The 14,082-nt window shown below is 34.6% G+C and overlaps 1 protein-coding gene across 3 annotated transcripts in view; it reads left to right on the top strand.

Annotated features, from left to right (window-relative positions):
• tup (LIM1_Isl and LIM2_Isl domain-containing protein tup) overlaps nt 1-14,082 on the top strand; it is a 172,138-nt gene that overhangs the window by 126,222 nt on the left and 31,834 nt on the right. For all 3 annotated transcript variants that reach the window (XM_087343371.1, XM_087343370.1, XM_087343369.1), the window contains exon 4: nt 801-1,093. In XM_087343371.1, coding sequence (XP_087199497.1) covers nt 801-1,093 — 293 coding nt within the window. The remainder of the gene's footprint in view (nt 1-800; nt 1,094-14,082) is intronic.

Genomic DNA, 14,082 nt, shown 5'->3' with positions numbered 1-14,082 from the left:
TTAAAGATGAGACAGTAATTGAAGAGCGTATAATAAATCTTGAAGGTTTTCTGTGTCGATTCCAATTAACCTGAAACAAAAAAAAGGTCTAAATGTGTTCGATTGCTAATTTTACGTTATTAAATCACGTTGTCGTTAACAGGTCTGCCTCACATTCCTGTCCACGTGTCAGGATTTGGTTCGCGTCTGAAATAGATCATTTACGTGTTTTCACTTTAAGTAATTTCAACTCCCTGAAAGTAATTTTTATTTCTTAACGTTTACAAATTTTTTGGAAAGATTACTTATTCATTATTACGTGTTCTGTACCTGATAAGGCTTATATATTTTTCGTAGTGATTTTGTTTTATATCCGAGATGTTACGGGTTCAGATATTTACCCTGATACCGGCTATATAAACTGAGATATTTCGTATTTTTCTCAGTTTCTTTATACTACAATGCTACGTTGTCTTAAATTAGGTCATCCTACTACTCGACGCTGAAGTCTACAGACAGTGTCATCAAATACATCGTAGACCAATAAGACTGATAAACTAATGGTTAAATTAAAATTAATGATACGCCAGCCTATCTCCTTTTGAAAAGCGAGATATATTCCTTTTTATAATCTTTGACTTAGAATAAATCGGTATTAGTCAGAGGGCTCCGTGCTTATAAGCGAGAGATATGGTGCATATCGTTGAAAGGGTTAATTATTTCGATGTCGTGTGTTTAACATTCACTGATGATTGCTTTAAAATGTCTTTGTCCTTTTGTAGAATGAGCATGTACATCCTCGTTTTGTTTGTTATCGGCAGATTCCTCCGAGTCGGGTTCTAATAAAGGCCGGGATGTTAGTCGAGGCGGCGGGTCCACGAAGGTATCGTCAGACGGGAAGCCGACGCGGGTCCGGACTGTCCTCAACGAGAAGCAACTCCACACTCTACGCACGTGCTACAACGCGAATCCCCGGCCCGACGCCCTCATGAAGGAACAGCTGGTGGAGATGACGGGTTTGAGCCCGCGAGTCATCAGGGTCTGGTTCCAGAACAAGCGGTGTAAGGACAAGAAGAAGGCGATTCTCATGAAACAGCAGCTTCAGCAGGAGAAGGTTTGTCTCAACGAGGCGTTACAACCTTTAATTGAGACCAAATACCGAGAGGATATTTGGCGGCCTTCCTGCTACGCGCGGTAGCAACTTCGTATTCCCTGAAGCACAGGGGCCAAATATTCACACGGAATTCACTTGCTTGTAATAAACCGGGATTACGTAGTCGGTAAATGATTGACTACGGGCTTAAAGATCGAGTTCTGATTTTAGGTAAAGATTTTCATACAGGCTCTGGCTCTGATTCCCGTCTAATTCGTATCGCGGGGGAGGTAGAAGCTGACGATCACATGCCATCTAGTGCCGAAGATAAGAAGCTATGTCTTTGCTTTCGTATTCGTGGAACGTTTACAGTACTACTGACGTGAAGTTAGGTTAGGTTATTTATGAATAGAAATACGTGTTCGAGGAAGCTTTCACAATTTATTTCAAGGCAGTTATATCCCAAAATTATAGTGGAAATTTAATTGATAATTTGATTATATAACAACGCTACTTCAATATCAAACTTTATATAATTTCTAGTGTATTATGAGCAAGGTTATGAACGATATATAGTGATGATTTTGGAGTAGATGGACTTGATTTATATAAGTGTAACTTTTCCTGCGTTGTCATTATAGAACTGAAGAAAATTACGATACCGAGTTAGAATAGCTGTTAACAAGACTAAGACTTTAACCACGAACTTAATATTTCAAAAGAATTATCCGCTGCACGGAGTAGATATGTGGATTGATAAGAAATGTATACACAATTTGTGTTGGAAATCTGAATGGAAGGGACCACTCGTGGTTTGTAGGATAATATTAAAATGGATCTTATGATGGAGGATGACGATTGGATTCATGTGTTCAGAATAGGGACCGGTGGTGGCCTTTTGTGATCACTAAAACTCGCCATTATCTGTGGGACTGTTAGATTTGAAGGAAAGATTACTTCGTGGAGGTCGATGGTAATTGGATGTGTCTGAAATGAGGCCTCTTGAGGTCTGGCGGGAAGGAGACAGCCACTTGGATGCCATTCACACTTTGCTGTCGCATACACGCTACTCGAGTGAGCGTGTCGTCGCAAAAGGCAAACAACGTACGGGCAAAACACAATTGTCATGTGAATGGGGCTTCGTGGAACACGCGGTTCTCGGCGAAACTTGAATTCTTAAACATCTCTGGACTGTTCGAGGTCCACGGGACGCACAGTTTAAGAAGTTTGCGTCTACGAACTACACATCTGATATTTATTTACGATTTACTTAACGAAACTTTTCGGTGACTGAGAAGATGGTAGTGAATTGGAAAGGATGTGGTCATAGCCTAAGGCACGGTATTTGCCTTGAGGGACTGAGTAAAACCACGAAACACCTCAGTGAGTACAGCCGGCCTTCGGGCCGAGATATTTGAACCCTGAACCTCCAAAATATGAAGCAGGAATTGCTAACCACCGAATTTATATAATTTATATAATTTATAATATTTTAAGTCTATGAAGAACAAAGTTTGTCCATTGTAAAATATTAAAAATTCAAACAAAACACACGGCTTATTCTTCACAGGGATTAATTGAATGCTGATCATTGAATTAATTGAATCTTAATTAAATCTAAGGACCTAAATACACTGTGGATACAATTTAAATTTACTGACTGTCTAAAGTGGTGGTACATATAGTTACCACTATGATTTGAATGGTTAAAAGTAAATTGTTATTACGTATTTACATCGTGACACGTGATTAAGGAACTTGATATTGTTAAGATATGTTATCTGCTTGTTTAAGCTGTCTGTATTTCTCGTTCATTGGCCGAGTTACATTATAAAGGCCTTGTGATAACAGTGAATTCCATTTGATTGATGATTGAACCTTTACATCGACGAAGAGACAGAATTAGCGTGAGACAAGGAGGGCACTGACGCATTGAAGTTGTGTGCTGTGGGTGTGTCTTTGGTTGGTTCGCCTGGGCGCTACGCAACCATACGTGCATCCAAGCGCAGACTCTGCTTGTGGTCTGCGAGGCGCAGGACAGTTTGAAGAGTCGCGTACCTTGCTTACGGGGAATTCACAAAGTAAATCCGGATACTCAAATTTATCTCCGACAGTTAAAATTTGTGGGCGTGACATGAATCCACCGCGACTTTAAAATGAGCATCAACGTAAAATACAACGTATGAGATAAAAATTTCAACTACCAAAATAACCGGTAATCAAAAATAATTCTTGTTCTTGGCTTTTACGGAGGGAGTTCAATTTAAAACTTCGACAGACAGGTGCACAGGTAGAAAATTCCTACGTAAGTCTTAGAAAAATGCCCAACCAATGTATATTAACCCTGAAGATGACAACTAAAATGTTTGTCGAAACGCTGCATAAGTTTAACGGTAGAGGCGGCTAATCCCCGAAAGTGGAATTTATATATTAAATTAACAGCGTACGAAACTATTATTCTGCTTATATGGTAAACTTTTATTATAACTGACTCTGAAAACGAAGATACAACACGATGTTACCTGGTTTTATCACGACACGATCCATAGTCCATCAAATATAACCTCACTTTCCACTCATTCTGTCAAATTATTCTATTAAAATTAAATTATTTGATTATTCCGTCAAATCACAATGTATTTAAAATAAGATAATTAAAATAATTAAAATTAATATTTTAATTATTTTTATTATCTTATTTTAAATACATTGTGATTTGACGGAATAACCAAATAATTTAATTTTAATTTAATAAATCACAATATGACGCAACTACACTATCTTACAAATTATTCTTTTAAACAGATTCTCCTGGTTAAATGGCAGATGAAAATGATATGGTTATAGACAAGCTAATACCAGAAATTATATTGCTAGACATTTACGAATAATTTATTGCGTAAGCCCACGTCTTCGTAGTGAAACATGAGAACGTAAAACTGTAATAATGCGTATTTAACTGATTTAAATAGGCGTACTATGAATTTTATCTGAGATTTCACGTTCTGACGATAGTAAATATGCTGATGTTGGTCTTCGTAGGTTGTATGTCGTGTGGACTTTTACGAAGATATTTCAGGCCTGAGGATGGAGATAGATTATACTTCCGAAACGTTGGTATCTACCCAGAAGTTCACATGGCATTATGACCTATAATACCAAGATATTAGTTTCACCACGTAATTAAATCTGCAAGTATAAATTTTGACAGAATTCGCTTAAACGTAAGTAGACGTCTTTGTCGACATGTGCGTTGTTAGATTCATGACGGAATAATATTTGTGACGTAATGATTTGATACATAAAGGTTTAATTTAAATATAGAACGAAACGTGTAGACAATAAGTCTTCGTATTGCATTCTCAACATACTACCACACCATTATTATAATTATTGATTTTTATAAAATTTCCATTACAGCTGAAGTATCTAACCATATTTCTCACGTTTATTCATTAATCGTTTCTACACCAAAGAATTTACTTCGGTATTTAAAATAATTTTATTAATATTTTATCCACTGGCCACTACAGTCTCCTGACTTCATCCGTACTTAAATGATTTGGGGACTGGGCAAAGAATGTGTCTAAGCAGTTAAGCGTAATGATCCTCACAGATAATTCCGGTGATTATCAGGTGAAAGTAGGTACTTAATGACGAATTTTAACGCTTTCGAATACATGTGACCAATGACAAGTAATTTAAAACACGCCGAGTTAACATTTTATGTCAATATAAGTTTGTATTTAATATTTCTTATGTTTTAAAGTTGCAAACTGGAACGGGTATTTATAATATTGGGGCGAAGCAAGCCCTTATCGTCCTGTGGCCAAATAAACGCGAGGATCTGGCTTTCAGGCACAAAACTATTGAGCTGTCAGTCGCAGTCTAACATTTTGGCGTCCTCCTCACTTAGCGTACAGTCGGTGAGACAAATCATTGAACACCCGGCCATCTGGCATGTCCTTACTAGTTCTGGGTCATGTGACCAACAGAAATCGAGTTGCAGATAGAAATATTTTAAGACAAGTTCGCAACTTAAGTTGGAAAAATATTCCTGTCCTATCATAATGTAACAAATCGAGAACTGCTGAACGGATTTTTATAAAACTTGGCACTGGGGTGTTTTATTAAAATTTGTCTGCACGTGTCATATCTTATAACAACTCAGAAGACAGAAATCTTCATACTCGCCGCTGTGAAAACCTCAAATCATACAAAATAAATTCTGCTCGAGAGATGAACTACACATGAATTTCCATCCGAAGAAGCGGATAGAACCGGATGCAGTCTCACCCTCAAAATACAACGTAAATAATTTTTATATTCAGGTAAGGACATACGAAACATCGCTCGTTTGGCCGTAATAAAATGTAGTTATTATAACTGTACCAACATTATCATCTATCTCCATAATGAAATGGATCGAATTGTAATGACATTTTGAAGTAATTATGCCTTAAGAATTCATGGAATGCATTCGGAGAAAATGAGAGAATTTACAGAAATAATATCGAATGCCACAGTGCGACCTCATAGCTGGAATACCTTGTTACAGCGATAACCACTTCGCTGTATTGTTTGTTGTTCTTCGAGAACAGATATCGATTAACACAATTACAGTTTGCATAGAAACTTGTGTGGAGTAATTCTCAGAATCGACACGTCACTAAACATTCCACTGTGGGCGAGAATTCCTCTGAATTTGTAGCGACATTGAGTGAATATTTTAAGACACAAATGCAGACGTCGTATTCTGAGACGGCAAAACAAAGGAAGACATGAGTGTGAAATGACCGCTGAATTTTACTTACGAAACATCTACTTTTCATATAATTGAAGTTAAAATAAAGTAATTTTCGAAATGTTTTGATATATGTTAGAAATATATTCTGTTACTATCAAGTACAGTTTTTATAAAATAGATGTGTTTGAAAATAAAGTTGTCAGAATAGAAAAATTGACCAAAGAAAGATTAATTAAACAATTTTAGATTTTTCATTTGAAATTAATCTCGTGATTTTTACTTATCACACGGTATTGTTACAATAGAAAATTTAAAGAAGATTTGATTGGCTGGGCATGCGCCTAGTATGGGGAAGATAAATACTTATAGGTCTTAGTGGGTAGTCAGAGACATATCTTAAGGAGACGATGGTAAGTGTATAAAGTTTAGAACCGCACGAATTTCGGATTTTTGGTAAATTATTACCGGAGAGTATAATAGCCTTTTGGTACCTTCACCAAATTGCATAATTCAAGGCTAAGGAAAGACTTACCCACTTAATGAACTGATCTAGGCCACCAGTACAGCGTTTGCTACGGTGTGAATTCTGAGCGGTCTTCATTTGGCTGCGCTCAGCTGCCAGTGTTGTAAGGTTGTACGCTTTTGTTGTGACCTTGAAGAGTATAATTTTATGATTGCTACGTCAGTACACTGTGGAATAGTTTTTCCTCTTACTGTATTCGATGCGTTGTCAAACTTTTTATCCACTCCACAGACGATGTTTATGAATTATAGAAAAAAAATATTTTTATTGAACCGTCCACAAAAAACATCTCAAGAATCATCCAGTCTACAATAACTCAGCTGATTGAAGAAACAATTTTGGGATTTTGTTCTTTATTTGCGTGACAAAACCTTAAAATGTCGTCAACATTTTAAAAACGCATAGCATAGCTGGATGATTTCATGTAGATTGTAAATAACACCGCAATGTTTATTATATGAAAAGTTTTCAAATATATATTTATTATTCAAGTCTATATACACAAACTTTTAAATTATTGATGTTAAAATTTAAAATTTATATTCTGCGCTATTCATCGTTATCTCGATGTTACAATGTTGCGCTTTAATACTACTACATGTTTCAATGTCATAGCATCATCTTCAGGTTTATCTTTAAATTTTAAATTTTAACATCAATAATTTAAAAGTTTGTGTATATAGACTTGAATAATAAATATATATTTGAAATTTTAAACACAAACATGACGCATCAAAACTATAAAATGAAAAATTTTATTCGGAAACTCGTCTTAATAAATGTATACCTTATGTGTAAATGGATAATGTTTATTTGACTTTATTAATAACATGTAACACTTCATCTAGATAAATTTTGTACGTTGACATGAAGTTGGTTATTTACATTCTCCAAAATATTTCGCCCCAAGAAAATAATGTATTGTGTTCGTGTGGAATGTTTAAAAAAACATCGTAGTTTACTACACATCAGAATGTTTCAACTTAAAAGAGACTTATAGTTGACTGGGTGATGTTTTTGAGCCGGATAGTAGCATCGCAGTGTCTGGTTCTTGTCCATCAGTCTTGTCTTGCGGGCAGTATGACAAGGATCAAAGGCGAATGTCTCCAGCGTGACGCTGAATAATTGTACTAGCGTGTTCTGTATTTATAACACGCATTACTGAACGTTTCGCTTGCATTTGACTGTTGATTTTGAGAACACACGAACTTGGCACTAACCGTGAGTGAAAATTGCATAATAAAAACAGATTTTTCACCTCGAGATTTGTTGTAAGGTACCAGTTAAGAAAAAATTTCACATCTGTGAAAATAAATATAATTAAAAATATGTTTTTTTTATAAAGATCTCAAATAGGATAAAATAAAATAAAATATATTGGTTTGCAATCTGTAAGATGAAAACGTCCAATTGGACCTCATGATTGGAGTGGAATATTCGACCCATTGGGCTGTTGGTTAGTTAAATTCACAGAAACAGTGGATAACAAACAAACTAAAGTTTTAGTACATATATTTTATTAGTTAACAATCTTATATTATACATTGTAATAGATTTTTTCATAATACATAACAAAAACATAAAAAAGTTTTATTTATAATATATTAATTATTTTAAAACAAAGGAAAATTTAAAGCGAAACTACGTTTGAAAAAGCAACTGGAGTACGTGATTGAGACGTGGGGGCCTTCATATGGCAAATGGATAAATATTTACCGACCTTAGCTGTGGGATTTGTTTACCGGCGAGTCATGTTATGCACTGGTAACATATTTAACTCTTTAAAAACAGTTGAGACAACTTAGAATATCAAAGTGCAGTCTGTGTTGATGTGGGCTTAACGTCTTAAATACGAAAAACATGCCACACCACGTGTTGCTATACGTATTTTGATCGTCTCTTGTCTTTTAGGCAGTGCATTGTCTGTACCGCCTTCTTTATGGCGTCTTCTTAGTATTCTGTCTTCGAATACGTATCTTGAATTTTCTTACAATTCCGGTAACTTCGCCCTCTCTCGTGTTCCCTGTCATTTTGGTTCCAGCTGTAGTGGTCTGTAATCAGTGGGGTTAATATGCTGAACCCATTTCTAAGACGTAAACCCCTGGGGTCAGACTTATACAGTCGCTTCTCTGCACCATGATGGACGTAAATTACTCATTTTAGGGCCCACCAGCCCTTTAACCAACTTCTATCAAACGCCCTTTCTTCAGTTCTACATCGTCTACAGCAGTGGTATTCAAACCTTTTTGTTCGCGTACCCCCAGATATAATTTCTCTTCAAATTTGTACCCCCCAAAGTTGTTGGTGTATAATTCAAGTTATACATAGTATATAATCTACATCTAAAATAAATTAAATAAATTACATTACTGATTATTCAGTGTTTATCAAAAAATAAATATATATTTTTTAAATTTCACGTACCCCCTAAGATGTCTTCGCGTACCCCCAGATATAATTTCTCTTCAAATTTGTACCCCCCAAAGTTGTTGGTGTATAATTCAAGTTATACATAGTATATAATCTACATCTAAAATAAATTAAATAAATTACATTACTGATTATTCAGTGTTTATCATAAAATAATATATATATTTTAAATTTCACGTACCCCCTAAGATGTCTTCGCGTACCCCCAGATAGAATTTCTCTTCAACTTTGTACCCCCAAAGTTGTTGGTGTATAATTCAAGTTATACATAGCATATAATCTACATATAAAATAAATTAAATAAATTACATTACTGATTATTTAGCGTTTATCATAAAATAATATTTATTTTTTTTAAATTTCACGTACCCCCTAAGATGTCTTCGCGTACCCCAGGTTGAATACCACTGGTCTACATCATGAACCAGACCATTCACGCCTTGTAGTTCCGAGACTCTTAGTTATTTTATGAGATTTAAGTTTCTCACGACGGGGAATGTAAAGTTGACTGTGTTCTGGGTTGTTGTTTCGTGTCGTCTGTTAAAGGTTGACCGACGTATGAGGGCCAGTGTTATCGCTCCGATGAAAGAGACAGCAAGGACCTCTAAAACATCAGTAAACTACTAAGAGTCTACCCAGTGCAACAACCCAGAAGACAGACTGTTTTTATTTGTCATTATGACAGCACGTGGTTTCTTCTGAGTGGTTTCATGTAAATTTTTAATGTCTTATATGAAACGGAGAACCGGGTTTTTTGTATGATTCAGCGTAAACAGAGATTATTTACTTTAAATATTATTAACCAGTTGATCTTCGTAATGAACACGTGTTGTAGTGTCTGAGGTAAGAATTGGCCATGTTCATATACATAATTTAATCGCGTGCAATCGTATAATCCACAATTCATAATGAAGTCACACTCTGCTTGAAAAATTATTTGTTTTCTGTTGAACTTCTCGATATTCAATTCAATTCAATTAATTTATTAAAGTGCTTGACAACAGCCTAAACGCCAATAACAGCCAAGCACTAACAAAATACAAACCTTACAATACAAACACAAACAAACAAAAAACAATATATAAATATACAAAATTATACAAAATTAATTTATTATAAAATAATTAATAAGAAAAAAACACTAATAAAATAATAATTAATTTCAATAATAATAAAAGTAAAACATTACAAATACAAGAACAAACAAACAAATGAAACTGAATATATAAATATACAAAATTATACAAAATTAATTTATTACAAAATAATTAATAAGTAAAAAAACACTAATAAAACACTAATAAAATAATAATAATTAATTTCAATAATAATAAAAGTAAAACATTACACATACAAGAACAAACAAACAAATGAAACTAAATATATAAATATACAAAATTAATTTATTACAAAATAATTAATAAGTAAAAAACACTAATAAAACTCTAATAAAATAATAATAATTAATTTCAATAATAATAAAAGTAAAACATTACTAATACAAGAACAAACAAACAAATGAAACTGAATATATAAATATACAAAATTATACAAAATTAATTTATTACAAAATAATTAATAAGTAAAAAACACTAATAAAATAATAATAATTCATTTCAATAATATATAAATGTACTATATTAATAATAATAATAATAATGATAATGCAATTCATTTATTGAATAATGTTTCATAAGTAAATGAGCTAAATACGATACCTAATAATACACTTATAAGCTTATTCCGCATTAAATCTCAGGATTCTTAGTAAGGTTAGTTAGTTAGTTAAGGTTATTGTTAGTTGATGAACGAATTTAAAGATAATCTGACCTCGAAAGGGTTAAGTTAGTTTAATGTTGGATTCGACTGGATTATTTACCGTTTCGTTTTGACTGTAATAGACACTGTTCGAAAGGCAGCATCGGCCGGTTAGAATTGCATTATGGGAAAAGAACATCCAAAGTAAACATGGCGACGGAAGGAAGAAGGAAGGCCGACCGCTGCTGTCGCGTATTGTATGACAGAGTCAACAGCAAAGGCGGACACTCGTACCAACCCTCGTCTTAACCACAGATGCCCGACAAAATATTGATCATCCCATGGGTTAGTTATTGTCTTTCTCTAAGTTCGTGTTTTCGTCGTTTTGTTCGGGGATTGTTATGTTAAGCGTAGCCTTAAATGCATTCTCGCTCGCCTAGCTGAATATATCGGATGACAGACAACGGAGATACTCGGTTTTCCTTTCCATTCCATAAATCGACCGAGGACAATTTCTGAAACGCAATCACGTATGATAGAATTCTTTTTAATCAAATTACTCTGCAAGCTTAGCCCAACCCGTGGAATATCAAATTAATTATTTTTCGTAATTTTACGCTGTTACGTCTTATTATAACACGCGGAAATAGGTTATAAAATATATAATTAAAGTAAATAATAATATTTTATGACCGATTACAGAAATACCAGCTATCCTTGAATAGGAAATTGTGAATTAATGTTACGATAAAATATCTTCTTTTTTTTTTTTGTACGAGTTAATTCATATGTTCACGTTTACTGTTGATGAGAAATGCGTACAAAATTTTGGTTGGAAAAACCTGAAGGAAAAAGACTATTTACAAGATCTAGGCGTAGATGGGAGGATAATATTAATATTTACTTTAGGGAAATAGGATTTTAGGCTGAGGATTGGGTGCGGGGAAGCTGTGACCGGTAATGAAATTTTGGGGGTTTTTTTAAGGCGGGGGGTGACTACCGAATTTCGACAGCGTATCTGAGTTCGAGTGCAGGGAAGATAGAATTATGGGACAGAGAGATAGATGAGGTACGGAAATAATTAAAATGAATGAAAAAAACTAAGGAAAAGTTTCATTAGTGTTGTATGCCATGAAATATTATTGCATTCTCTCTTCTAAATTATAAGTATTTCCGATAATTAATATATTTGTTGTCTTTATATGGATATTGTTTTACATTTCAAAAAAATTCTGTGTATTTATGATTCGTATAAAAGTCTAATTCAGATACTTAAGACCTGCTGATTTGAGAATCTTACAAATCTGATCCTATCTTGCAAAATTTCTTGACGAGGTTTAAAATTGTGTCCTTGTACATTTTACTTCGACGCCAAACTTTACTTAGAATGCTCTTCTGACTTATTGTGGGCTCTCAAATAATCGAATTATCGATTATGAATATCGTTGTTCGGTACTGCATGAAATATCGAACGAAAATTATGGACTAATGGTTTTGAGTGACCACAAAGTTTCATCAAATTTAAATAATTCGTTGTGGAGAAAGTTGAACGTGAACTTGGTAGGTATATTTTGAGACACTCCATAAGAAGCAACGAATAAAATCTTGTAAGAAGGATATCTGAGCTGCACTCAATCAAATTTCGCCTCAGCCTAAGATTTGTTTTAAATGTAAACCTAACCTGATGGATTAAAACACACGAAAGTCTCTGGTCTGGTTTTTTTTTACTAATATTTGTCACGTAAGTTTTAATTTTTATTTCCTGAAGACAAGGTGAGACGTAAGTCCGAAAAGATTTGTGGCTTCACTTACGAGAGACTTGGTTAGTTTTATCAAGTTATACGAAGTCACAACTTGTGTTTAGGAGGAGTGTCGTCTCTTATGGTCGAGGAAGGAGATTTCTTTGTTGCTGTTTCTGTCCGGCTGTGGACCCAAGTCCCCTCCAGCATCACTTCTGAAAGTTTTTGTGAGGGCAACAGTGCTGATAACCACTGCCCCACCCTCCTTCAAGGGACAGAAAACTTCTTCGTATGATGACGATTATTATCGGCTGAATCGTGTGTTGCACTGCAGAATAAGAGTTGTAAAATGCAGAAAATATTTTGTTATTCATTTAATTTAATATCTCAAAAACTCTGGAAAAATTGATAACATTAAATTACTTGTACGGAAGAAGGTGTTTCTACACGCTGAACAAAGTTGTTCCCAGTGAGAACATGAATACACTGATCTGTTACCTTACGGTGGTCCTTGGTTCTCGACTGTGCTGTAAACTTGGCCATTGCTCTCAGAAAACATCAGTTATTAATATGCATATTTTACAAAATATGAGTATAATAAATGAAATTTAAGTAAATAACCCAGTCACATTAAAAACTACAAAACACTGAGCAAAATTCCTTCGCCGTGGAAACGTGTGTTACAGTTATGAAAGATAAATGTTTTCAGTCATGTGTATAGCACTACCGAAATTGGAGATCGTAGCTGTACCTCCCCTCCACTCGTATTTCCTTCCCCTCTTGCGCCGGCCAAGGGCCATCATAACGCAACTGTTTAGTGTGTCAGCTCAGCTTACCGTAGAGGGTGGAGGAGAGATTCCCCCAAGCTGCGAAAACAAACACGGTGCTTTGACCTCTGAATTTTACCATTTAAAATTACCCTAAAAGAAATACGATATTTTTTTTTGCTAAATAAAACTCAAAGAATCGTGAAGCATAGGCGATATAATAATTCTGTTCGGTTTTCGAACAAATTATATCAGCTCAGTTAGAAATATAATTTATTATACCTGTCGTGACACAGGACGACACTAGTATTAAGTTATCCACAATATTTTCTTTATTCCAGGAAGGGTTGGATATTTAAATACATTATTTTATCGACTAAAACTGTGGGTAACGTTGTTAATTCCAAACTTAATACATTGACCACTGTTTATAGCTGTTATGTGTGTTATAAAAAGACTTTGTTCGTATTTTTAAATGACCGCGGACCTCCGGGTAGACTTTGATGTAAGAAGACTTAAAAAAATTTTCATTGTTATCCTTGTATTACACATGGGATCCTTTCAGCCATCTGAACAAAGATTGCTGAATTCTTCGGAGGGCGCTCATGAATGTTTACACTGTACGAGGGGTAAGGGGGGAGAGGAGAAGATAGGGGAGAGGTAGCATGTACAGTTTAACATCTGTGGCTGACGTCACACCAGTCAACAAGGCAGATTTCAGAGTGCACCACGGCACTCCTTTGTCAGACGGGGTATACAGCAGTTCTTAAAAGAGATACATAAACAAGGAATGTGATATTGATGGAGTGGGCTGATAAATGGAAGAGATGGAAGGAGCTGAGGTAAAGATGATAAAGAAATAATTTCTCATTGAATGTCAACGGTTTTAAAACTACTGTTATGAAAAATAATTTTTTAATCAATGAATACTATACTGTGTTTATATTGATTTTATATTGTTTTGTTTGCTGAAATTAACCTAGACTTTTAATTATGAATTTTTTATACCTGACAAGTAACCAAGTCGTCAATACACCATACTTCTG

This window comes from Zootermopsis nevadensis, unplaced genomic scaffold, assembly GCF_977971745.1.
Source record: "Zootermopsis nevadensis isolate Lab colony 2312 unplaced genomic scaffold, Znev_1.0 Znev_ptg000005l, whole genome shotgun sequence".
NCBI lineage: Eukaryota > Metazoa > Arthropoda > Insecta > Blattodea > Termopsidae > Zootermopsis > Zootermopsis nevadensis.
The sequence above is the reverse complement of the archived record's forward strand: the minus strand, read 5'-3'. Positions and strand labels throughout refer to the sequence as shown.